General features: G+C 39.5%; 2 protein-coding genes across 2 annotated transcripts; one reads left to right on the top strand and one right to left on the bottom strand.

Moving 5' to 3' along the window:
• Nucleotides 1-1,991: 1,991 nt before the first annotated feature.
• Nucleotides 1,992-6,315, bottom strand: LOC145895979 (uncharacterized). Its single transcript, XM_082984746.1, has 4 exons — nt 5,712-6,315; nt 5,098-5,495; nt 4,729-4,791; nt 1,992-2,300 (listed from the first exon to the last, which is right to left on the bottom strand). Exons 1-4 carry the CDS (start codon nt 6,313-6,315, stop codon nt 1,992-1,994), a joined length of 1,374 nt encoding a protein of 457 aa, XP_082840872.1.
• Nucleotides 6,316-8,445: 2,130 nt separating this feature from the next.
• Nucleotides 8,446-21,433, top strand: LOC145895978 (uncharacterized). The gene is made up of 13 exons (XM_082984745.1): nt 8,446-8,456; nt 9,221-9,294; nt 9,403-9,544; nt 13,202-13,364; nt 17,004-17,285; nt 17,486-17,617; nt 18,299-18,463; nt 18,539-18,835; nt 19,210-19,390; nt 19,457-19,634; nt 19,694-19,905; nt 19,963-20,258; nt 21,329-21,433. Exons 1-13 carry the CDS (start codon nt 8,446-8,448, stop codon nt 21,431-21,433), a joined length of 2,238 nt encoding a protein of 745 aa, XP_082840871.1.
• Nucleotides 21,434-27,045: the final 5,612 nt, after the last annotated feature.

Here is a 27,045-nt window from a genome sequence, read left to right as displayed (position 1 = left end):
GAGTTAGGTTAATCAGCAGTTTCATGCTTCAACCAGCCATAACAACCCTAGCTAAAATAGTGCAAGGATTTCTCCTAAAGGGACGTCAGTCGTGCTTGACTAAATGCCATAAGCATAGAAGTCATGTCGTCAAGACCAGGGAAGGTCTAAGGTATTCCGACATAATGACTGGAAATTGGATATATGTGACCTTGCTACACGAAAGGCGCCAGGTCCCTTAACTGCGCCGCGCCTCTGCTGCTGTGCATATGTAGGACTTTCTAAGCAGACAAAATGTTTAGGCTAGGTTCCACAATTCACCATTAAAAAACGTCAAACACGTATGCCAATAAAACTAACGTTTTAGTTACATGAGTTACTTCAAACTAAAGAACCCCCTTCTTGAAACAAAAAGAATATAATGCACACATGCATACTGACATAACCATGAAAGATAGGCGTTTACTTGCATAGCATACTGTTATAGACAAAACATGCTTTATAGCAGTTTGGCTTTAAACGTAGTGACTTGATAACATTGCGTTAAGACTTATAAATTACAATTACAGTACCGGGTTATAAATGATGTTCAGTCATTACGTCCTCATCTTTACTCGCGTCCGTCATGGTAATGGAGCAAAGAACCATTATCTACCATTCGCCACAAAATTCACTCCTAAACAAGTAAATTGGATGTTAAATGTTTTTATTTCAAGAAAGTTTAAGGCCCCATATCAGTATTTAATTCCAAAAATCAAGCATTGAAGGTTATCAGCATTTATACCCATACTGAGAAATTTGCTTTTTTGCATACAACAATTCCTGTGGTCGGTGACCCATGAACATCTACTGGAACTATTTAATGAGAAAAAAATTGATTGCAGCTGCATTGGACAAGACACATCAAGGATCTGTGGAGCCTCCAGGAGGATCTTATGTCCTATAAGACAGCAAAAACAGTCCCAGTGGGCAACCAAAGCAACTTTCCTGTGACAATTTATTTGCAATTGCGTAGATAAGGGTTGGGGCGAACTAAATTGCAAATTGGATGAGGTTTTTGTGATTCAATTTTTTGTAAAACCAACTTACATTTTTTGCAGCCAATTTAGTCAAAAAATAATGTCTAAACAGGGGGCGAAATGCCCCCTGGGGGGCGCTTTAAGCAACTATCCTGCAACTAATTTTAACCTGAATGCGTCAAGGTGGGCCTCACATAAAATCACAAATTAAGGTATACTTCTGTGATTCAATTTCGAGCTACATCCCCTTGAACATTTTGATGCTTTTTCAACTGACTTTTTCACAGCACCCAGCACCAAATGACTAGCTGACTGAGAAGGGCAAAAAAATGCACTAAAACTGCACCAAACACGTTTGAAAATCGCCCTGGCAACAGCACATGCCTTCCTGCTCATTCAACCATAAATTTGCCCTCAATGCATCACCGGTTGCCTTGTGACGTAACAGAGTTTCTCTGTGACAGAGGACGGGCATTCCCTGCGGGCGAAACTGTTTTAATGGAAATACTGATAAGCTGTCTTAAGACTGCAATGCATTAAATAGATCATAAAAAACAGGAGAATAAAAAGCAACACAATGCAACAAATTACAAAAAAGCAAACAATCTGTGGAAGTTTAAATAATTATGACCCTAAATAGAATATTATTTTCCTAGTATAATTCTACAGTATTATGACAAATAATTTAACATTAAAATGGGGCATTTATTAACTTTATGCGCAGTGGGCGGCTTTATACGCTTTTTACCAAAGCAGTCGAGTATTTAAGTCACTGTAACTAAGGAGCAACTGCAAAACACATGGGTCGAAAGAAAACAGTACATACGCCTGGACAAGAACAAAAAAACACACTAACAGAACACGTGCGCGGCAGCATACAGTCAATCACTCACGCAAGCGTAGAGCGCGCAAGGCTCAGGGCAACTTGCGCACCGCCGTTGGCACATGCCTATTAAGACAAGTCTTGTCATAATTTCACAACATTCTCCCCAGCTATAAATTGTTGCCATTGCGCGGAGGTGGAACACCAAAATTAGAACGTGAAGGACGACGAAGAACAAGTTCTAGTGGAAAATTACTCGCGCGTTTATTGTGAACAATATCGTCATTCACAGCTGGTTCACAGTTGGCCTCAGTGTCGAGCCCAACATTATCACCTGATTCGTTCACATTAGGCGATAAATAATGATTCGACTCATTTGCAGGTGGACAAGGCGATAAATCACGCACTGACACATGATCCTCTCGCCCGTCAGAAAAACGGATTCTTGCGTACATGGGGTTAACATCTTTTAGTTCCACCTGTTCAACCAAATCATCGTTCTTATGAGAACGCACCAATTTTCGAAGAAAAGCGTAATTGGAATCTCGTACCCAAGATGGCGGTGATTTCCCATTCGGTGAGCGATGGGAAAAGGCGAAAAATAACTCATGGGGCGTGGAATTGGAAGCGGTGCACAATAACGAACGAATTGACCGGAGTGCATTGGGCAATACTAATTCCCATTGAGTAACTGGCATGTTGTTGGAACGCAAACATAGACGAACTGCTTTCCATATAATGCCATTAAATCGTTCAACTTGCCAATTACCAAGCGGATGATAAGGGGTTGAATGACTGGACGCAATGCCACGTTGCAGCAAATAATCTTTTAACTCAGAAGATATGAAGGATCTACCGTGGTCCGAATGAACGTAACTGGGCAAACCACACAGAGAAAATAATGTTTCAAAACATTTTACAACAGTGGTTGATAACATATTCGCACAAGGAAAAACAAATGGAAAACGCGAGTACTCATCTATTATCGTGAGCATATACACATTTTTGTTGATGATGGCAACGGGCCTTTAAAATCAACAGATATCCTTTCCCACGGGTGTGTTGCCTTAATTAATGTAGCATCAGACGGTGAATTTAGGCTTTAGTTCTGCACAAACTTTACACGAAGTATAAGCTCGCCTGACGTCACTCGATATCGATGGGTTGTTAAATCACTGGAAGTATTTGGATAAAAAGATACTGTCGCAAGATCTCAAATATAAAAAAAAACTTCAATTGACAAATGATGAGGAAAACCTTTTCAACGTTGGTAATGATTGGGAATTTTAATGCATCTAATAATTCATTTGACACAACGACGTCTTTGCCAGGATGTTGACCAGACGTAGGCAAAAAAATGGCCAAGGAAATGCCAGTTATGAATGTCAGTGGTAAAAAAACACAGAATTCGGAATATACCAATAATCATGTAGTAGGATGAGGACAATTTTCACGTTAGTACTGCTTCGGTTCTTTCAAAGTACATATATGCACACAACGACCTTTTGTTATGCCAGGATATTTTTTAAACGTGGCCAATAAAATAGGTGCAAAATATGGCATGAGATTCGATCGCCGTCAAATATGAAACATAAAATCATGGGGTCATGAAACCATTTACGAAATAAATCTAATTGTCGCGGCAAAATCCAAGTTTAAACCGTAGGAAAATGAACATGAATTCTGACCCCAAGTTCAATCCCACACAGACCAAAAATGCACATATACCTTTGTTAATTACCTTCTGTTATTTTGTTGGGTTATGGGTAATATACACACAAAATGTCGATGACTGGACGGTAATATGGCTGTGCTTTCCCGTTCGATGTATACGAATAAATAAAAATTCCAAGACGACGTGTCAATAAGTTATTGACACGCGAAAAGCGCAGAGCAAGAATTCGTCAATCAACTTGCAACCATGGTTGCAACGTCATGATTATGGAAATATTTAAATGCTGAGCAGGAAATCAGTTGTCACGCTGTTAAAGACGAACACTGAGCGTTAAAATAAAAATCTGCTTGAAGCAAGGTAAGATCTTCCCCAACGTTGAAATTATACACTGCCTATATTCTTTAACTTGATGCGACGCATCTTTTGAAACGGAAGAAGTCAACACAGTTGTTTTACAACATTCACGTTTAATCCGCGCCACCGCAAAACAATTTGCCTGTCCAGTGAATACTCTTAATTAACTTTTATAATATAATCTGCTTTGAAAACTGAAAATAGGCTTTGACCACCAGGTATCATAATGAATTATGAATCTGACGCTCTTCTGGTGGAGAACAACAAATATACACCTTTTGTTTAAAAAAGATTGTATTTTCTGACGTTTCGCCTGTACGTACGACTAGGCTTCTTCAGAGAATAAAACAAACACAGTAGCGAAGCGAACCCACAGGGCAAAGAAATTGAGCGACGAAAAACAAAAGGGCGTAACAGCTAAAACACAGCGGGACATAATTCAATGGACAACATCGATCATGGGTCAAACGGCCAAACATGGGAAACAAAAGTCACGAATTGTTACGGGCGAAATTGCGGAACACGGGCGAAAGTACTTTTCCATCGTTCCGATTTAAAACATTCGGTAGCGAATTAACATAATAATTTTCCACAACCAACCGTTTTGCCAAAATTGTTTCTTGTTTTAATACTTTTGCTTCCTTCCAATTGATACGGTGGTCGGTGTCAAGCATGTGGGCACATAGGGCAGATTTATTGGGCTCCATATTGCGTATGGCTGGCTTGTGTTCTTTAATACGGGACGTTAAATTGCGCTTAGTCTGGCCAATATACACAGCGTTACAATCAAGACAAGGGATTAAGTAAACTACACCGGTCATTTGAAGCATGGGAATACGGTCTTTAGGTTTGGGAAACATGTTTTCTAAAGTGCATACCGGTTTCATGGCAACGTTTACGCCAGTGGCGTTGAGTATTCTTGATATCCGCTCAGAAACTCCCTGTACATATGGTATGAAAGTGAATGCTGTGTATGTTTGTGTGGGTTTGTTGTGTGTGTGGGGTGTGAGATTTTGGTTAGTGGGAAATTTGTTTAGTTTTAGAACGTTTCGAATGTGTTTGCGTTCAACCCTCCGAGTGTGTGGATCGGCAATATGTGTAATCGTTCTGTTATATAAGGTTCTGGCCACAGTGAGTTTTTGATGTTTCAGATGGTGTGAGGTGTATTGTAAGTAGCGGTTAGTGTGTGTAGGGTTGTAAAAAATGGAGGTGGTAAGTTTCCCGTCCGGGTTTGCAGTGACGTTTACGTCCAAAAATGACAAACTATGGTCATGTTGTGTTTCCCGGGTAAACTTAATGGAAGGTTCGATGCTGTTTATGTGGTTATGAAACCCTGCGACCTCGTCTTTTGCTATGATGACGTACGTGTCATCGACATAGCGGAGCCAAAGTCGCGGGGGTGTTTTAAGGGAAGCAAGAGCGGTTTGCTCAAGTTGTTCCATTATAATGTTGGCCAGAACCGGTGAAATGGGAGAGCCCATGGGGGTGCCAAAAATTTGTTGGTAAATGTCGTGTTTATATGTGAAAACAGTCGAGTCTAAGCACAACTGTAATGCCTCTTGGATGTGTGTTAACTTAAGATTGGTACGTTCATGTAGTGTTGTGTCTTGTTGTAGTTGGTCCAAGGATATTCTGAGCGCAACATCTGTCGGAATTGACGTAAACAGGCTAACGACATCAAACGATACTTGACACTCATGTGGAAGTAATTTATATTCAGAAATAATCTTTACAAACTCACTGGAATTTTTTACAGTAAAGTCAGTACTATTAACTAAAGGAAATAAAATTTGACTGATGAACTTAGATAGCTGGTAGGTTGGCGAGTTAACAAAAGAAACAATCGGTCTTAATGGAATACCTTCCTTATGGATTTTGGGTAACCCGTAGAACTTTGGGAGCACACCGTCGCTGCTATGTAGTCTTCGATACTCCGGTTGGGATATGCAGTCTTCTGTCCGTAGTTTCCACACAAATTTGTTCAGTTTCGTCTCCAGTCTAGTACAAGGTGATTTGGCAAGTTTCTTGTAAGTTTCGTTGTCCGAGAGCATGGTAACAACTTTATTGTCATAATCTTTTCTGTCCATGACCACAGTGCAATTTCCTTTGTCAGCCTTGGATATGATGATGTTGGTGTCGTTCCTCAAACTCTTAGTTGCTTCCCATTCTTCTTTAGAAAAGTTTGAAGGTGGCAATTTGGCTTCTTTCAAAATCTTAGAAATTTTGCTACGGGCATGATCGGCTTCCGCTAGTTTATCTGTGCCCAGGCGTAGAAGAGCTGCTTCAGAGGCACTGATCAGATCAATGGTGGGTAATTTGTGTGGAGTGATGGCGAAATTTTGTCCCTTTTCTAACACTGTTGTTTCTGCTTTAGTTAAGACACGGGAAGAAATGTTTTTAATCCAAATTCCTTTTTGATCGGAACCCTGTTGTCTGTCTTTGTTTGAATTATCCAAAGATTTCATTTTGGTTTCATGTCTTGCTTCACATAAACTGGCTACTGCTTGTCGACGAAAATTTCCATACGAAACCAAGGATTCAAAAAGACTCGGGGAAAGATGTTCCTGGAGGTGTTTCTTCAGATTCTCCGAGGTCTTCTTAAGTTGCGAGATTTTTTGGTGAGAATTGGCAATGCGACATTTTAGCAATTGCCAACCGCAGTTCCTCACAAGTATTAAAACAAGAAACAATTTTGGCAAAACGGTTGGTTGTGGAAAATTATTATATTAATTCGCTACCGAATGTTTTAAATCGGAACGATGGAAAAGTACTTTCGCCCGTGTTCCGCAATTTCGCCCGTAACAATTCGTGACTTTTGTTTCCCATGTTTGGCCGTTTGACCCATGATCGATGTTGTCCATTGAATTATGTCCCGCTGTGTTTTAGCTGTTACGCCCTTTTGTTTTTTCGTCGCTCAATTTCTTTGCCCTGTTGGTTCGCTTCGCTACTGTGTTTGTTTTATTCTCTGAAGAAGCCTAGTCGTACGTACAGGCGAAACGTCAGAAAATACAATCTTTTTTAAACAAAAGGTGTATATTTGTTGTTCTCCACCAGAAGAGCGTCAGATTCATAATACATAATCTGCTATTTTGACTTTTATACCGCAATTGTCGCAGGGTGGTGAAAGGATTTTATTTCGTCAAAACCGAGGAAATTTGATGGTGAGTTGACCATAGAAATCCCCACGCATAATTATCATTGCTTTTCTTTTAAAATTAGTTGGAAAAAACACATGTGTTTTAAGTTATTGCTTGTTGAGTCTTAGTGTATTAAATATTATAACACTGGAGCATATGATTGAGGTTTGTAGCGGTTGGGATGTTTTAGTGTATAAATATATTCATTTTACACATCCACGTTTTGTTTTTCAAGGGACGGGAGGAATTCTATAGATGTCAAATAGTTTGCATTGGCTCGTGTTCAGCCTGCGTTGATTTAAACAGACGTCCGTTGACTGAAAAAGAGATTTATTCAATCAAATATACACAATATCTTGTACGATTACAACTTAACTGATCAATGAGAGCTGCTGTATCAACAAATATGTACAATACAATTACACGTTGCCATTGCAAAATCCAAGTTTATAACGGGTAATAAATACATGTAATGATACCGAATTCCGTCACACAAAGACCAAAATGAATGCATACCTTCCATTAGTCAACCCTGTTCAATGGGTGGGTAATGGGCCGAAGCTTAACACACAACGCTGTCGGACCGAATGCAAATAGGCTAAGTTAAATTGTCTTTCCGAGCAGTACTTTTGCATCGTTCGCTAAAGAAATTCTTGTTAGACCACCTTGGTACAGATGTGTCACCGAACAGCCAACCTCAAGGAGAGTTTGAATTTCATTAGAAAGCAGAAGAAGTGCAGGTTTTTCTGTAAGGACTTGGCGTGCACGAGCCAGTTAATTATGATAAGTATAGTTCTTATTTCTAATCTTCACGAAGTGTTTGTAGGAACACAAATGTTTGAGTCAATGGTGGTTGCGTGCGTCTCAACACAACAGTATTACAACCCCGGAACAAACGAGTGCAATGGTAGACTGCATGAGTCAAGGAAATCCTCTTCAACGTTTGTCATAATTTGGAATTTTTAATTTCACACAATGACGTTTGTTTCACAGGATGTCTTTGAGACTAAGACAGTGGATTAGAAACTGTCAGTTTTAAATGTCAGAATATAAAGGAAGAATGCTTAAAATCCATATATTAGTGCGGCAATATGTGGATATGTTTAATTGCCGCCTATGGGGTGTGGATTTAAACCTATAGGAAGTAGAAAGGTTGCCTAAATAATAACTAGGCTTCTCTCTTAAGTGAAATAAATATATTCATTTTGATTTCCGTTTCTATAAAACGTCTGCAAATATTTTTGTTGCAGAGTTAGGACATTTTGCTTTGATTTAGGCCAGCTAACTTGCAAACAAACTTTTCAATCTTATACAGGTATGGGTAGTTTGACTGCAATAAATCTATGTCAACAAACATTATATCATAATGTCGTTGGCCTTGTAGAAGTCGTTGGTTGATCAGAGGGTGGATTTAAGACGGATCAGTGCAGGTTCTGTCGTGTTGACCCCAGACCAAAAATGGGAGCAAGGTTTGTGAGCTATTTAAATTATCTCCAAGTTAATAAATAGCCACATTTTTCTCGGAAAAACCATAAATAGGCAAACATTTTGCACGATAATAATGAAAATAAATATTCTCACTGGTCAAACCAAGCGCGAACATTTTTAACTATTTAATGTTATTATATCTCTGCAAAGTCTTATCATGGCTGGGACCAGGGTTTGTTGAGTTAGGTTAAACTCGGCCTAGCATGTGAATCAAAGTGAATAATCAATTTGTCTCATAAACTTGCCCGGTGTCTCACGCTTCGCCAGTCCCATTGTGAGTCCGGGACGAAATTTTGGTCCGTTAATATCGCGCAAAAATTATGCCAGGTCACAATCTGACATCTGGTTATAAACGGTTGCTTAGAATATTTGCCGGGCCTCTGTTAGCGCTGGAAACCCGACGGATCGGCTGGAGTAAACTAAGCGTGGTTTTACGAAAAATTACAATAAAACCCTTTCAATGTAAGTTTCATCAAAAAATATAAAGACTTTCGTGAGCTGTCGAGATTTGGCGAAAACTACTGAATATTTATTCTAAGCGTCTGAGTAGCAAGCGGATGAGAATAAAAACAAAAATGAAAAAGTGACGACAGTTTATTTAAAAAGCCAATGAAATTTTGGAGGTTACCTATTAACTTAAATAACCTTGCAATGTTCCTTGGACATAAAGTTTGTAAAACTCCACAAAATCCATGATGACGTCAATATATCATTTCAAGACATAAACTCTTTGTGTTTTTGTCAGGTATTGGTTGAAGGTGGTTGGAATCCTGCTCTCCTTCATCACAATTGCTTCAGCACAGTATAAATATAGCGACAGTAAGTATTTTGTTACAAATCATAAACTCTCAATTAACTTAAAATATTTGTTAATTTTGCAGATTTTGATTGAATTTAAATCGATTTACGTTCATGTGTTTTGTGCAGAGTTCACTTGCGATGATGGGAGGGAGGAGAATGCCGGGTGGTTTTGTCATGGTTCTCGTTACACCGATTGCTGGGACGGAAGTGATGAGAAACCAGCCAACTTTTCCACTTATCCTGAAAACCTCACCAGTCCTTACATGAGGTGAAGCGAATCAAATATGTTCCCTACATTCGTTGTATTAGTGTTGACCAACCAATAGACGATGTTATCAGGGTTTGACTCTACTTGAAATAACCAATTTTGAACAGTTTATAATAAAGTCTGGTCAAATAAGGCAGTTTCAAAACCCCACGCATTCAGAAGTGTTTTTAATATTTCATGGGAATTATTGATTGCGAAACACTCACACGTAACAATAATGTTGTTGAGGTATGAAGTGGCCAGTGGGTGGCGCAAAGAGTGAATCTAAGATAAGTAAAGGTTTATATCAGGGGTGGCCAACACGTCGATCGCATCACAGTTTGCGTTGACTTTACAAAATTTTAAATAAACGTAATCGTCAATCTTTTTGCATAATTTACCGAGAAAACTAAAAGTTCATGTTCGCCAGTTTAACACATTGTTTTTGAATTGAGCATTGTTACCAAACACGTGGCACATTGTTACGTAAAACGTAGCATTACACAAGTGGTATTATTCGGCAACACAAAGAAGCAACATTCTGTGCCTTTATTACTAGTTTCCTCAGTAAAACATTTTTGGCGCAGAACGAAAGTTAAAATATTTTTGATATTGTAGGTGGTATAAATACGTTACAATCATAATTTGCATTAACTTCTAAAACTTTGTGTTAAGGAATTGACTATTATAGCACACGAAAAGTGTATACCCACTTACAACAGACACGTATTTAATGTTATTCTGATTTACTTTCTTATAAATTCAGTACCTGGCGCACGTACCGATGTAAAAGCTTTTGTTTGTGAAATGCGTACTTTATTTCTTCGGTAATCCAACACAACTACGCAAACTACCTTAAATGCGACGCCGCAAAAACCCACGTAGGTTTTCTGCCCAACTCGAACTCAAGCAGCAAACATGGTTCTGTGAAAATATACAGGAAACTTCCCCAAAATTCAACCCATCTTTTAAATATTCCCGTCGCATGTGTGTCGACAAGTTGGCCACCTCTCCATACCAAGAAGAAAGTCTGATCGTGGCCGGGATATCCTGTGTTCGAATCCCGTTGTGGTAATGGTGAGAGTAAAACCAGAAACGGGAAATGGTTGCTTTGATAAATATATTTTGAGCCAAGTGAATCTTGAACATTTGTTATGTTTTCTACAGCTGGTGACGAATTAATGTTTTGCAGCAGGATTATATTTGTAAAAAGTTCCTTGTTAACAATTTTGGCAGGATTTGCTATCTTGCATAAGGTAATCGAGAAAGACAGGGTTATGAATCTGGGTCCAGTCGGTAAAGTTAAAGAGTTTCTGGGTGTCGTTTGTTGATCTAATGAACAGGGCTTTTGGTATGGGATAAAGAAATTCTAGTTCAGAGGGATTGGTGTTTCTGATTCGAAGGTCAAGTAACTTAGCTGTTGGGAAAGTTGGGGTGTTGTTGTGGGGATTTCGAGTATATGCGGGGTTTTTAGTATTGTTTTAAAGGAGAGAGAAGTGAGAGGTCAGCAAAGAGGGGGATGTTGACCGCGTCGTAACAACCAATCCCTGCAGAGGCGCAGAGTTTAAGAGGATGGGACCGGAGGTCCTAAATATTCACACGTATGTACGAAGTAGGCGGCATTGTCATAAACAATGACAAAAGTACAAGATATTTGCTGATTAAAAACAGGATGTGTTGAAGTTGCAACGAATTCATAATTAACAAAATTAATTGATGCATAAATGTCATATTGTTATGTCACAAAAGACAAATTGGTCGTTGTGTTTTATGTAATTTCCAGTATATCGTCTTTTGCTGGCGTTGGCCCAAGTATAAACATATCAACGCAAGTTTGCTTTGCCTTCAATGTATGTTATACAATGTTGTTTCACACGCCTGACTGGCGCGGCCATTTCCTTTCTGACCATCATTTTCTTTTGCAAAAGCTGTACCTGGTGTTCTATGCTCTATCGATTGCCAGGTAAACTGCTTTTGTGAAAAGGATTGAAGTTAACAATACCTGCTTCGTGTCTTCGTATTGGCATTTGGTAAGAATAAAATTGTATATACAAATTGGAAGATTGATTAGTTTGAAACAAGAGGAAAGGAAATTGCCAAATTTTAGCCCCAAGGCTCAGGCCTTTCATAAAGGTCAAGGACTCTGAAGTGAGGTTCACCTAGAGACTCTATGCCTAAACTAAACGCTACCTATTACGGCATAAGTTGCAAAGTCGTTTAGTATTATTGCCTTATAGTTACACACAACCTTATCTCCGGGCATTAGATGATGTCATGTGCCACATGTACAACTAATCAATAAACACTGGCAGTTTGTGTTGTTTCAACGGGATGGGTTTCATCCGGAGCCCAGCCGTCACTGCGTTATTTTGAATGTACTTTGCCACATGGACATTTAAGATGCTTGCCTGATGTTGCGTATGTAGAGTGGCAGTGCGATGTTTTCTTACGTTTGCGAGACCGCATTTCGGTAATGCCGTCGTCCCGCTTGGTTGACTTTGGGGTGGATGTGGATGTTTCAGTAGGAACCACTGGAGTTGCGTCGGTATCTTTTTTTGCCACACCGGGATTTGAACCCAGGTTGGGATACGAGTCGGGCGTCTGTCGTTTGGACGAGCGAAGCTGCGCCCGCCTCTTAGGTCTTAACCTTATCTACGGTTTGCGGTGGTTTTGCGCCTGTGTCTGCTGTCGCATTTGCTACTGCTTTTCGTTCATTGACATTTATTGAAAGCTTAGGAAGTCGTTCTTCTCACAAAATCCCACCTTTTCGGTTGCCGATCATACATGACGTCAACTGTTTTTTACCAAGACGCAGGCGCTCAGGAATAGAATTTCGGGCGAGTACTGATGCTTGTATTGTCACCAATCTCTTCTTTCAACAGCTTAAAATGTTCATGATTTTAGCAGGGTTAAAATGGTCATTAACGTCAAGGTTGTCGTCCGTTGCAAACGGATCAACCTATTTCACACAACCGGCCGAAACACTAAGCCGGAAATCTGTTTTTACGTAGTTCATTACGCGGTTTCTTGTACGACTCCACAAATAGCGCACGAGCTGGCCACTGACATCTCAACTCTCCTCTTAAAACAAAAGCAGCTCAGACAAGGGCTGGACTGGCTTTGCACAGAGTGGCTTCAGTAAGGCAATCAGAACAGCTCATTAAACGAGAAAGCAGAACAAAGAAAACGTAAAATGGAAAACTTCACTACTTCGCGAGTGACTTGATAAATTTGCTATTGCTTGACAGAGTTCTAGACACGAATAATTACCTGATTCCAATAGTTTTCTTCCACCTTGTTTTCTCCGTATGGATGCACCTAATTTGGTGCCCAACGTATGACGGTGGCTGTATAGTCACCACAATGTGGAACTATTTGCCCGACCGGATAGTCGGCATCAGTGGCACCAAGCTGCAGATGTTACGCGAAAGCTTTCTATAAGTTTTTTTTTCAGCAGATGTTACGCGAATTATTGTAATGTCGTAGGTTGTGTATTGTTATTCACACATCTGCATACCCAGTCGTGCATGACAAGTTGGCATTAATCTGGTTTATTTTAAAACCAAACCTAATATATACAGATTGTCAGCCATGACGACTCTTCATGTTTAAACATTTACAAACACAACATCTCGCGAAACAATTTTTATATGACGTAACACATTACTTTTGTTGCAGTTGCGATAACAAGTTTGACGCCTTCAAATCAAACAAAGTATGCGCCCTAAGAGTGGACGAGTTTTGCAAAGGAGTGATCCAATGTGTTGGAAAAACGCTGTGTGACTTCAGCTGCCCCTCCCATTTCCAGTGTCCGAATTCATCTTGTTGGGAACGTTCGACTGTTTGTGATGGCGATCCTTGCAATGACTGTCCAGCTTTCCAACACTGGAATAATGGACATGGATTCAAATGTGTTCGGAATGGCAGGAATTGCAATCTTCCGCAGATGTTTCTGTGGGACGGCATTTCTGATTGTGATGATAAATCTGATTTGTGTTACACCTCGGAGAATGGAGATGTCAGGTATTTCGTTTTTGATTGTGTTTTGCATATGGGTACTTGCCAACACTGCCCCAGACACACCTCTTCCACTGTGTTCCTGATCTTATTATTATTCGGCGTCACTCTTCCTATTGCAAAATCTTGCAGTGAAAATGGAAAAACTGAAACTTTTGCAAAGACGAATATAGTTTTAGTCAAATAAGCTTTGTTGTTTATATTAATGGTTGTAAATGTTGAAAAAGAACGGCGTTAACTTCTTGCTTGTGGCAAAATATCACATTTGTAAACAAATTTCTTATTGCAGAGATATTCGTATTTCTTCATCCCTGAACGAAAATTTGTGTTTCCAATGTACAAATGACCCCATGATCATCTCAAGGTCAAGTGTTTGTGATGACGTCATAGATTGCCCTGATATGAGTGATGAATGCAGTTGTAACGGGAAATTCCATAAGCAGTGCAGCCATAACAATAAAGGGTATTTTGGGTAGTTTTTAAAAAACCTTTTATTTTGTTGATGCAAATTACCTATTAATTTTATTTAGATCAAAACCACGTTGTGATTGTTTCGACAATAATGGGGTCTGTTACAACACATTGGATCAAACCAACATTTCCTGTAATTCAAAAAATGAAACCTGCGACAAGCTTGCACATTGTCTGGGTAATTCCCCATGTGAGTACCTCTGCCCCTCCCACTTCCAGTGCCCAAATTCAGCTTGTTGGAAACGTTCGACTGTTTGTGATGGCGATCCTTGCAATGACTGTCCAGCTTTCCAACACTGGAATAATGAAAATGGTTTCAAATGTGTTCGGAATGGCAGGAATTGCGATCTTCCGCAGATGTTTCTATGGGACGGCATTGCCGATTGTGATGATAAATCTGATTTGTGTTACACCTCGGAGAATGGAGATGTCAGGTATTTTTGAACTGTTGTGGTTGGTTTAAAATTCCTTCATGTTAAGGTAAGACAGAATGGAATTGTGTCATTTGCAGAGACATTCGAAGATTTCAGACATTTAATCATCGTTTATGTTTCCAATGTACAAATGACCCCATGATTATCTCAAGGACAAGTGTGTGTGATGACGTCATCGACTGTCCCGATAACAGTGACGAATGTTTTTGTCAACCTGGGAAAACCAAAGATTGTGGCAAATTTCATTTGTAAGTGATGAAGTATTAATTTATTCTTTGGATTGAAACCACTGACATCTAATGCGTCACCAAAAATCTATGACTTGCAATAGGGTAATGTGTGTTAAGTGTCTGTAAATACTACATTCTGACTTATAAAATTGAATAATTGAGATCTAACCAAAACTGCAAAACTAGCAATCACTGTACACTTTCGTATTAACACTAAAAAAGCAACCTTTGTGACGCAACAGTGTTTCAATAATGGGCGACCAAGCAAAGGAAATTTGCTTTATGCCAAGTTGACAGTTTTTAATTTGTTTGTAAAACTTTTTATCGTAATTTTGGATCAGTTTTAAGCTGAATTCCCATGTATGGGTTTTAAAGACGTTTGTTTAATTACTACATGAGTCGCAAGCAAATATCATCTGCATTCAATTTAAGTTTTTAATCACAAAATAAACACGAAATTGTCAAATATTTTCAGTGTTGATGAGAAGGGGAAGAACGACTGCTCAACAACAACAACCAACTACATACAGGGGACGTGGTATTGTAACGTAAGTGAGAATACATAACTTATTGCTTAGTCGGAAATAAGTTGACCAGACTTAATGAAAATGGTTTAGATGTTTACGTACATTTGTAGGTTCTTACCAAAACAATGTACTTACTCACTTTCTGGACAAAATCCAGTTTAAAAAAACATTTGCAACAATGTTCGTGAACGTAATTATTACACGAACTTACAAAGATTTTGGCTTATTTCGTCAAACGTGAATATTTGTTACCTCAATGGTTTGGTTTCTGTAGTTTTCTAAACTACTGTGGAACAAACCAACACTCAGAGACATGAAGCGAGTTACAACCAATGTTGTGGATTTGCAATTTCACTTGTTCGTTTCAAAGCGAATTAATCCACGAAGCACAATGGAAAGATTTTTTTAATACGATTCTTCATTCTTATTTGATCAAAGAACGTCACACTGAGCAGAAGTTTACGCTCGGTAACTTACGTCACACTGCGCAATTACATGAATACCTGTGTCTCGAAGATGTTTGTGTTAGATACGACAATGTCACAGTACCGAGACCATCCATTTATTCCAATTTAAAATGTTCCTGTCTGTGGCGCCATCGCGACCACTTCAAACACTATTGCATGTAGAAAGATTACGTTGTACAGACGTTGTTATATACCGGTGGGCAACATTCATTGACAACATCACAATAACCACACTACACCTACTTCGTTGCTACAAAACACAGGGTTTAACTAATTCCTCCAAAGCGCGTTCCATTCGGCTGCTCTAGGGTGGATATGACTTCTGCCGCATCTAACTTTGCTATTATCTTCACGGACGATGTACGAACCCGGTGTCTCATGAAGTTGAGCCACTTCGTAATACCGAACTTCACCGTCGTAGCCGACAAAGATCCCCGTAATATCGTTACGGATTCGTTTGAATACTTTTATCGCGAGTTATAACCTCTTAGATATTTTCAATCAGATTCCTTATCATCATGGAAGATTGTTCGCTCTCTTTGACACATTGCACATCTTTTAACTGTTTGTAATATACTTAAATCTCAAAAGCTCGGGGATTGGAATTCCATCCCATTGTTTGAAACCAACTATGGGATGTGGTGGCGAGTAAAACTAGCCTCGCGTGCAAGAAACATTGAAAAAAAAACTCAAAAGTTTAATTTTGCAAAAAATTGAGCGAGACTTCAATTATACGTGATAATAATTATTTACAAAATCCTATTACCTTACTAAAGAAATACCTTCAAGGTCGTTAACAGTTGGAACTCGTGCTTGTACCGAGTTCCCCAGACGTTTCCTGTGCAACGTTGACATGCGTGGAATTTATGTGGTATTTGGGTTGCACTAAACCACCCAACACGGCATGTAGCACTGATTTGTGAAACCTACATTTTTAACAATTGCCACAAAAATAACAGCAGACTTTTGTGTGTACTCAAAGTACTGCGACCACGGCGAGACTTTGGAGTCGCGTGAAAAGTCAATTTCGTCGTCGCATTCCACACGTTTAAGAGTTAATTCTCGCTTTCGTCACAAATTGTATTTCATCGTCAGGCATATTTTTACGGCCACTGCTGGTCTGTCGCCACCGGATTCACAGATTTTGTGGCAGAGATATCTGTTTCAAAACTTACTAATGATGAAACCTCATGTAACAGCCACGAAATCCTGACAGGCCTTACAATAACTAATAAAAGATCCGTTTAAAATAGTAACAAAAATATTCCTTCCAGCATGATCAACAAATCGTTCGCACAGAACATACCAGAAACCACGTGATGTGTTTTGAACAGGAAGGGTGGGGGTCGGGGTATAGGTTAGACAACAAACTACTGTGCGATGGGAGGCGGGATTGCGTTGTTCGGATCAGCAATGGTCGAACCTTCGACCACGATGAAGATCCTCAAATTTGCAAACATCGGAAATACTGCGACACAAAAGACGGACTTCTCAATATCCCTATGTCCAAACTATGCGACGGTTTCATCGATTGCAAGGATGAAAGTGACGAATATCCAGAACAAAACTGCACAAAGGAAGGAAGATTCTACTGTCCAGCGTTAAATGGAGCCAAAGTAAAGTTATCTCTTGTCAGCAAAACCACAAAAAAAAAAAAAAAAGAGTTTGAGTAAAATCACTTCAAAGCTGTATTTTAACTACAAAAGGCATTGGTGTCTATTGTTCAGTATTGTTTTGTCATAATGCCCTTTGTTGAATCTTTCGCACACAGTTAACCACAAAGGCGGTTTAAGTATTCTACATATTCTTGTGACAGATTTCTGTCAACGAATCGGATGTTTGTGACCTCACAATTAACTGCGATGATCAAAGTGACGAAATAAACTGCACAAATGACGGAAGGTTTTATTGCGAAAACAAAGATCCATTGTTCGTTAAGAAGGAGAAGGTAAACACATGTTGACAATATATAAAGTTTTGTGTCCTGTGGCAAAGATGTTTTGATTCCGTGCATGTTACTATTGTGACCGAAATTTAATTCAGCAATCCTGAATTCGGACGAAAGTTATTGGGAGGGCGGGTATGGAAGTTTTAGGACTGATTAAGAAAGACCTTTTCTCCGTTTTTTGGCGCTTAATTTCCCAACTTCAACTATGGTAAACGCTCAGTTCACCCAGCTCTATTGGCTCACCGTCAAACAAATGTTGGGAGCCGAACTACAGAGACGGATACTTTCATAAATAAATAAAATGACGTCAATATGATTGAAACTTTAGAAGCGTCCAATGTAAAAAGGACGAATACCAAAGAATTTGTGCGACCCACTGCACAAATCGTGTTCTTTACACCTAACCACACAAGCACACCTCAACGTTTGCCACCAGATGACAACTGCCAGTTTAGCAATTAGTTCTTATTTTTGTCGCCAGCTTTCTGGCCAATTAGCGCGTCACACGCCTTCCACGTACCCAAAACTACACATGTATATTACATTACACATTTTTTGTCTAATTTCCATAGCTCCGTTGTTCACCAATTACATACAAAACAGTAATTTCGCATTATGCTGTTTACAGACGCCAATATGACCAACTTAACTACAAAGTTTTCTTTAATTTACCGCACATAGAAATTCAATGGAGTCGGCGACTGCTCTGATTGGTCAGACGAGTGCCCAACAAATACAAAAGTAATCAACGAAAACATATTTTCATCACGATACGAGTTGATTGCAAACCCGTTTCTACGAGCCGTTGTGTGGATAATGGGGATGCTCGCTATTGCCGGAAATTTGGTAAGTTAAGCTAAGTTTGTTTTGTCTTTGTTGCACAATAGGAACACGTGTTATATTCCTTTAATTTGTTTTGAGGTTGTCATGGTGATGGAAGGCAAAACGTTGGCGACGACAGAATCACAATCTGCTGCATTTCGCACAAACCATCTGCTCGTTTTGAATCTATCCGTTTCCGATCTACTCATGGGAGTTTATCTGATCATGCTGGGAGCCGCTGGTGTCAGATACTCCGGAAGTTATTGTGCCAATGACCTTATTTGGAGATCAAGCGGAAGTTGCACCACAATGGGTGTATTGGTTTTGCTTTCAAGCGAAACATCGGTGTTTACAATGGTTCTGTTGACCATATTCCGACTTTATGCTGTGAAAAACGTAAGTGAAACTATTGTATTTGGTTAAGTCAGCTATTGCCAAATTCGTTAAACCGGTGACGGCCCGTTCCAAAATTTTATGACAACTTTCTCTCTGGAAATCTTTTATCTCCGGAAACCTATTTATTATCACTCTCACAGCTATCGCTAGATTCTAAGCCTGACATGAGAAACGAAATTGCAACGAATATTGTTAAAATGAAGCAGTTTTGCCCAATTTAGGAACTACAGGGTAGATAAAAGAGGAAACAATTTCCATACCGATGAGATTCGAACTGACAACTACATTCCCCGTCCCTCGATTTGAAACGAACCACCGAGCTTGCAAACTTATTGTTTTGAATGAAAACACGTGAATGTTCTCTTTTGTTTCAGTCACTCGATGCATCCTTGAAACCGGAATTGAAAACAGTCCTCCTTTCCATTATCCTCTCCTGGGCATTCTCGTTTACAATTGCTTTTATTCCACTCACAACTCAACTTCAACATTTGTTTGAAACCAAAGCTTGGATGAATGAGAATCCGTTTTTTGACAATGTTGCAGTCGACTTTTCTAGTAAGAAATTGTCGTAGATGTTGGTGGTGAAACCAGTTTCGAATGACACTAGCGCTGCGTATACAGGCATAAATAACTTCTTGGATCGATTTGTAACTTTCCAACACAACTTCACAAGCAACAATTCCCAAGCACTCAACACTGCCCTCATGCGAGTAAATGATGCTAATTCCTGGATGGATTTTATGGATATTCTAGAGGATTACAATTACACTGAGCTATTTGATATTTCTGGATATTTGGGGTTCGATTTTATTCGCGCAAAATCTTCAATTCTATCGCTACAAAATTGTTTATGTGTAGATATTACAGCAGCAGCAGTGTTTGCATCAGCAAACTGTATGTAACGACCAACGACAAGGCATGGGGATATTCAATCGTTATTATTACTCTTAACTTCCTGGCCTTCATGTTTGTGGCAATTACGTATTTTTGGATATACAAGAAGTCAACTGCCAGTGCCAGGCAAGTGAACGAGAGACAAAGGGATGGAAGGGCTGCAACACAAAACAAAGGTGAGCATCTTCGTATTTGCATAGATATTATTCCATTGATGCTGTTTGTTTTGGCAGAAATGCAAAAGAAAATCCTTCGACTGATAATTACCGATTTTCTCTGCTGGGTTCCAATTTCCATCATGGCATTTGTAAACTTCGGTGGATTCCCTATGCCTCCAGTGATGTACGCTGTGTCAGCAATTATCCTGCTCCCCATCAACAGCTCTCTAAATCCCCTCATCTACTCCAACGCACCGAAACTGCTTTATGATAGAATCCAGGATGGCCTACGTGCTGTTTTCAGGCGTCAGCAACAGAAAGAGCAACAGGAAAATGTGGTTGTGGTTGCTAACCGAGAAAACTTACATGTGGTTGAAGCAGAAACCGCTCTGTAAATAAACCTTGCATTCAGTTTGTGCAAAATGTGTTTTTTCCTGGCATCGAATGGAAAGAAACAATTCTTTTTTCTGACGTCACGCGTACCTTTCTTGTGTAGAATCCTATTTAATTTATGATGGCAAAGTAATTACAACATAAAATTGATATATCAAATTGCAACCTTCCATTTCAAAATCTGACAAGTAGGACAAAATAACATCTTTTACATCAGACCAAAACAAAGGAACAAAAATACGTGAATTTTGGTTGATATACGCACTCTGTTTGCTTTGTTTTGCTTTTTGGATGTATTTTGTGGTTCTTCATTTGATGTACCATGGTTTGAGTCACGTGATGAGTTGGTCGGACTCGTCGTCCACGTCACACGTCATCCAACACATGGACACTCTTATTATGTGTGAGTGTTAGAATGCTTGACATCAACTTGCGTAGAATCACTTTGGACATTACAATGATGCGGTGATTCGCTTTGTTTCCAGTGACTTTCATACTACGTTTTGTGTCTGGATCAACGTTTACTTGTAAATATGATGTTATGATGCTGGAAACATTCCATGTAATCAACTCATGGAATACAAACTGTCGGCAGAGGGAAATATATTCTGCTACCTTCAAATATCACCAAAAAAACATCCCTTCAAACCCCCTCTCACACGCCTTGTACATAAACCTCGCCCTGTGTAATTTGTATTTCATAGATAATTACATTTTACTGCAAACAATATGTCGTGGAATTCTTGGCAGGACAAACTCTCTGTGTAAATCGCATCGTAATACACATTCTATCGTTAACATTGCATCACATGTCGAGCAGCAAGATTTTTCGTTTGAAGTTTTTTTTCTAACAATCAATCAATTACTGTTTGGCATTCAATATCAACTGGTTCGTTCGCGGCTAATTTAAACTTTCACGAAAAATTTAATCGTTTTGTTGAATGTTCGTTGATTTCGCGTATTTTGTGCTACTTGTTGTTGTTATCCATAAACACAGTGTTGAGAGGGCAAAAGTGTGTGTATTCTTGAACTTGTGAATTGTGATGAGGTACAAGTTCCAACCACACTTCATGAGTTTGTTGAGGAATTCCTCACCTGTTTGAGTTGGTTCGTGTTTGAATTGTCGTCCGGTGTTCAACCGACTCCGTTGTAAAGTTCGCAACCACAACGTAAAATGGAGACGAATTGGCTGTAACAAATATCCTTTTGTAAGGATTACCTCTGAAACAAAGGTAGGTGGCATCCAGGACCAAACGAAGACATCTACAATGTGTGACAGCAACGAGCAACATTGTTCCAATGTTAACTCGTTTCGTAATCTTTCTGCTGCTACGTTCGAGGCCAACATCGCCAGTACTTTGATGAACAGGAAAACACATCGAACGAAACCATTACCTTTTCTTGCACACACAGCTCTTTTATCTGCGCAGCAAAACTTTTTGACTGTTTTATTCGTCCTTCCTCACCACGGGTGCCCAAAACTTGGTCACGTTCAGCAAGATTGTCTGTAAACGAGCTTGAAAGGGACACCAAGCTCGTGAATTTCCCGAAAGTCACATACCTTTATTTACTTTTAAACCATATCTGTCCCTGACTATTTTATTTACTTTCCACTCAACAACATGGCGCAGACCCCGTTTCAACTTGCTGTTCGACTCTTCGTATTCCAACATTGAGCTCCGTTGCTAGCTTCATCTAAGGCGATCGTAACGTTTAATATGCAGCTGACCAAGGACTGTGATAGACCGCAGAAGAGGAGGGTTTAACTGTCGTCAAGTTGTTTGTTCACTGAGGGTTATAAATTGTCTACAATTGCACGACAAATTGACGAAAGCAGTTTCCAAGTTAATGCAAGCAGAGGTCGCCAACAGGTTTGCTTTGGCAGTGCACTGGCTTCATTTGCGTGATGTGAAATTACGTATTTCGTGGAAGTCATGCAGTGAATGGAACCAATGTTATTGATTAACGATAACACGGAAGTCGCGTGTCGTGCGTTCTATGCTTGGTTGGTCGCTTGTGGGCCCGTTTTATGATCATGGTTCAGGAGATTCACAAGTCTGTGTGCGAAATTTATCGCAGGACGAAATGTTTCACCAACAAATAAAGTGCATACGGGGAAACCACTTTGGCCCTGATGCGTTGTTATTTGTAACGAAACTGTCAAAATGAGACGGACCCACATTATAACACCCAGGAGAAATAGTCATAATGAACATTATCAACTGCGATTATTGTGGAGACCAAGTGCTTCTAACCAATGAATAGTTTGTGATTTAAAAATGATTGGAAAGTGCTAACAACAGTTGATTACTGACGTGAAGACTGAAGTTTTAAGTGCGGCGAAAAGGTGTTGCATCATCCGGTAACACACCGACAGAAACCAGGAAAGGAGAAAGTTGCCTTGATTTTGTTGCCTGACGACGATTTGTCGCGTGAACCTGATGACTACCATATGCTGGTATTTATATATTTAGCGCAACCTCGTATCTATGTGCTGAGATTTTGTTTTCAAAAAATTGCTGAAATTAGCAAAAAAATTCAGTTTGGACGTTTGTTTGAAATCCGAAAGAAGACGTTGGTTTGACATGCTGCTAAGGAACGTTGTTTGTTTGGCGGTTTGATTCACAAATAGACACGAAAATTTTAGGGTGACGTATTTAAAAGAAGTCTGCGGATCGCTGCTCTATGTCATCATAATTCACTGTGACATCATAATCAAATACCTGACTAACCGCCATTATTTCTGTGCTTAGTTGAACGCATGAACAGTAAATATACGAAAGTTAAAATGGACACCGATAAAAACCATAAGGGTTATGCAGTCAAGAATCCGACATTAAATGCGCCAAACTCTATAGTTTACCTCTTTCCTCTCCAAGCGTATATGTATATAGCCTGAAATCGTCATCACGTAGCGATCACAAGCCTTGGCCGCGCAAAGATATACATTCAGATCAATGTACTATAGAATGGAAAAAGTATTCCTTGCGCCAACAAAAGTCTCAGGTTCAACATCATCTGAAAGTGAGGATAATAGCCAAGGTGATTCAGGTCAAACGCCAGCCAAGAGAGGCAGATGTTCCGGACACGCAGGCCCCTGGCGCACTGTACCCAGTCACGAAAGGCCTGCAGACACCTAGGCTACATACACAGATTAATCGCAATATACCATGACCTAACTACCCCAGTTTTGGCCAGGTACAGTTATCAGCAAAGTTGCCATCATGGTCCCAATCTATGACCATGATAAGATTTAATCATGGCACCGTTTTGCTGTGAATGCAGAATATATTTTTTCATGAAAGCTTAGGGCTGCAAAATGCACTAACAAGACTACAGAAAACAGGAACATAAAACAATGCAATAAGTTTCAAGCAAAACAACACTCTAAAACTTAAAATATTAATGACTGCAAAAGAATATGATTTCCCTTGGATGATGCTACAGTATTATGACAAAATATTTTAGCTTTGGAATTGGGCTTTTATAGAGGGCGATGTTTTTCAACTCAGGAATGTAACACGCAATAAATTTGACAAATCTTTGAAGCAAGAATAGTTTGGAATTCCTGCTTATTGGGGAAGTTTAACCCAAAAATGCATATGACATGTACAGGGTTGAAGTGTGAAGAAAGCAAGTTCTCAAACTGTGTGAGAAAAATATCAATTTCATTTCTTGAGAGTGTAAGGTACTAAACCGGGGTTGTGTTATAGCCTTAGCGGTTCCCTAATGATACGAGGTGCCATCCATGCTTTTGTAGGCTACGTTGCAGCTGTAAAATAACCAACCGCGGACTGACAAAGTCGTCATACAGGGTTGAGTTAAACAGTTGAACGAAAGTTGTAAACGTCGCGCAACAGATCTAGTGCAAATAGTTCTCTTGTCAGAACCAAACTGAACAAATAGTTCTCTTGTCAGAACCAAACTGAACAAATAGTTCTCTTGTCAGAACCAAACTGAACAAATAGTTCTCTTGTCAGAACCAAACTGAACAAATAGTTCTCTTGTCAGAACCAAACTGAACAAATAGTTCTCTTGTCAGAATCAAACTGAACTATTTGTTCAGCTTGGTTCGACCGTGGGCCGACGTGCACATTGTCCATGAAGTTCTTTCGACTGCCGTAACCAACGAAGAGAATAATAATCTGTTTCCAGCAAAAACTTCCTACCTAGAAGACTGCAGTTTGGTCGCAGATATCACAGCAAGGAACTCTTTCGTGTCGTGAAATGGTTTCTTTTGGCACGGCTTTGGGACATACTCCCATACTCAATGGCGCTCTACTTACCTTTCACGTTCTGTGACAAAATGAATCCAACGCTTCTGTATCGACAACAAACCACCGTGTGGGATCTGGGTGTTGCAAAAAGTGCCCCGAAGTCAAACTCTCTTTGAAATTTATTTCACACGAAATTGCTTTACTTTTCCGTAAGTCGGTGAAGAGGGGAAGCATAATTCTGTATATATTTTGCGGTAATATGACGTCAAGCCTAGAAATTGACACACGTCTTTCACTGTTCGTGGCTGTGACCATTCAGACAGGTCTTTATTTTGTTTTGGTCACAACTGACGCCGTCTTTCGATATGATATGTCAAAGGAAGTCAACTTGGATTGATAACAAAGCGCATTTAGATAGTTTAAGCGTTAATCCCGTTTCTTGTATGCGACACAAGACATAGGGAAATCTCTGCAAATGTAGGTCAAAACTAAAAGCGTACACGATAATATAATCCATAAATGGTGCCGCGGATTTGATGTGCTTTCAGAACCAGAAGCATCGGTTGTTGAAATTGGACACAGTATAGTTAGTGATAATGGACACAGTATAGTTAGTGATAATGGACACAGTATAATTGGTGATAACTATCCTACTGTGTCCAAAGTGACGAATTAAACTGCACAAAGGACGGAAGGTTTTATTGCGAAAACAAAGATACATTGTTCGTTAAGAAGGAGAAGATAAACACATGTTAAAAATATTTAAAGTTTTGTGTCCAGTAGCAAAGATGTTTTGACTCCGTGCATGTTACTATTGTGACCGAAATTAGTTCATCGATCCCGAATTTGGTCTCAAGTTATTGGGGGACCGATTTAGAAAGACCTTTTCTCCGTTTTTTAGCGCTTAACTTCCCAACCTCAACTATGGTAAACGCTCAGTTCACCCTGCACTAACGGCTCACCGTTAAAACAAAAGTTGGGAGCCAAACTACAGCGGCGGATACTTTCATAATTAAATAAAATGAAGTCAATGTAATAGAAACTTTGGAAGCGCCCAATGTTAAAAGGACGAATACCAAAGAATAAAGTGCGAACCACTGCACAAATCATGTTCTTTACACCTAACCACACAAGCACACCTCAACATTTGTCACCAGAACAGCCAGTGTACGAATTAATTCTTATTTTTGTCGCCAGATTTCTGGCTAATTAGCGCGTCACACGCCTTCAACGTACACAAAACTACACATGTATATTGCAGTACACATTTTTTGTCCAATTTCCATAGTTCCGTTGTTCACCAATTACATACAAAAGAGTAATTTAGCATTATGCTGTTTACAGACTCCAAGTTATGTGGATAATGGGGATGCTCGCCATTGCCGGAAATTTGGTAAATTAAACTAAGTTGGTTTTGTCTTGTTTGCACAATAAGAACACGTGTTATGTTCCTTTAATTTGTTTTGAGGTTGTCATGGTGATGGAAGGCAAAACGTTGGCGACGACAGAATCACAATCTGCTGCATTTCGCACAAACCATCTGCTCGTTTTGAATCTATCCGTTTCCGATCTACTCATGGGAGTTTATCTGATCATGCTGGGTGCCGCTGGTGTCAGATACTCCGGAAGTTATGGTGCCAATGACCTTATTTGGAGATCAAGCGGAAGTTGCACCGCAATGGGGGTATTGGTTTTGCTTTCAAGCGAAACATCGGTGTTTACACAGTATGCTGTGAAAAACGTAAGTGAAACAATTGTATTTGGTTAAGTCAGCTATTGCCAACTTCGCAGTTTTTCAATTTGGGAACTGCAGGGTAGAAAAAGAGGGAACAATTGCCAGTCCGACGGGATTCAAACTACATTCCCCGTCCCTCTATTTGGAAGGATCACTAAGCTTTCTAACTTATTCATTTAAATGAAAACATGTGTTTCTCTTGTGTTTCAGCCATTCGATGCATCCTTGAAACCGGAATTGAAAACTGTCATCCTTACCATTATCCTCTCCTGGGCATTCTCGCTTGCAATTGCTTTTGTTCCACTCACAACTCAACTTCAACATTTGTTTGAAACCAAAGCTTGGATGAATGAGAATCCATTTTTTGACAATGTTGCAGTCGACTTTTCTAGTAAGATATTGTCGTTGATGTTGGTGTATACAGGCATGAATAACTTCATGGATCGATTTGTAACTTTCCAACACAACTTCACAAGCAACGATTCCCAAGAACTTAACACTGCCCTCATGCGAGTGAATGATGCTAATTCCTGGATGATTTTTATGGATGTTCTTGAGGATTACAATTACGCAGGGCTATTTGATATTTCTGGACATTTGGGGTTCGTTTTTATTCGCGCAAATTTTTTTTTCTAGCGAAATTTTATCGCCACAAAATTGTTTGTGTGTAGATATTACAGCAGCAGCAGTGTTTGCATCAGCAAACTATATGTAACAACCAACAACAAGGCATGGGGATATTCAATCGCTATTATTACTCCTAACTTCCTGGCCTTCATGTTCGTGTCAATTACGTATATTTGGATTTACAAG

Source organism: Ascidia mentula, chromosome 3 (assembly GCF_947561715.1).
Source record: "Ascidia mentula chromosome 3, kaAscMent1.1, whole genome shotgun sequence".
NCBI lineage: Eukaryota > Metazoa > Chordata > Ascidiacea > Phlebobranchia > Ascidiidae > Ascidia > Ascidia mentula.
Note: the sequence above shows the minus strand (reverse complement) of the source record. Positions and strands in the feature narration are given on the sequence as shown.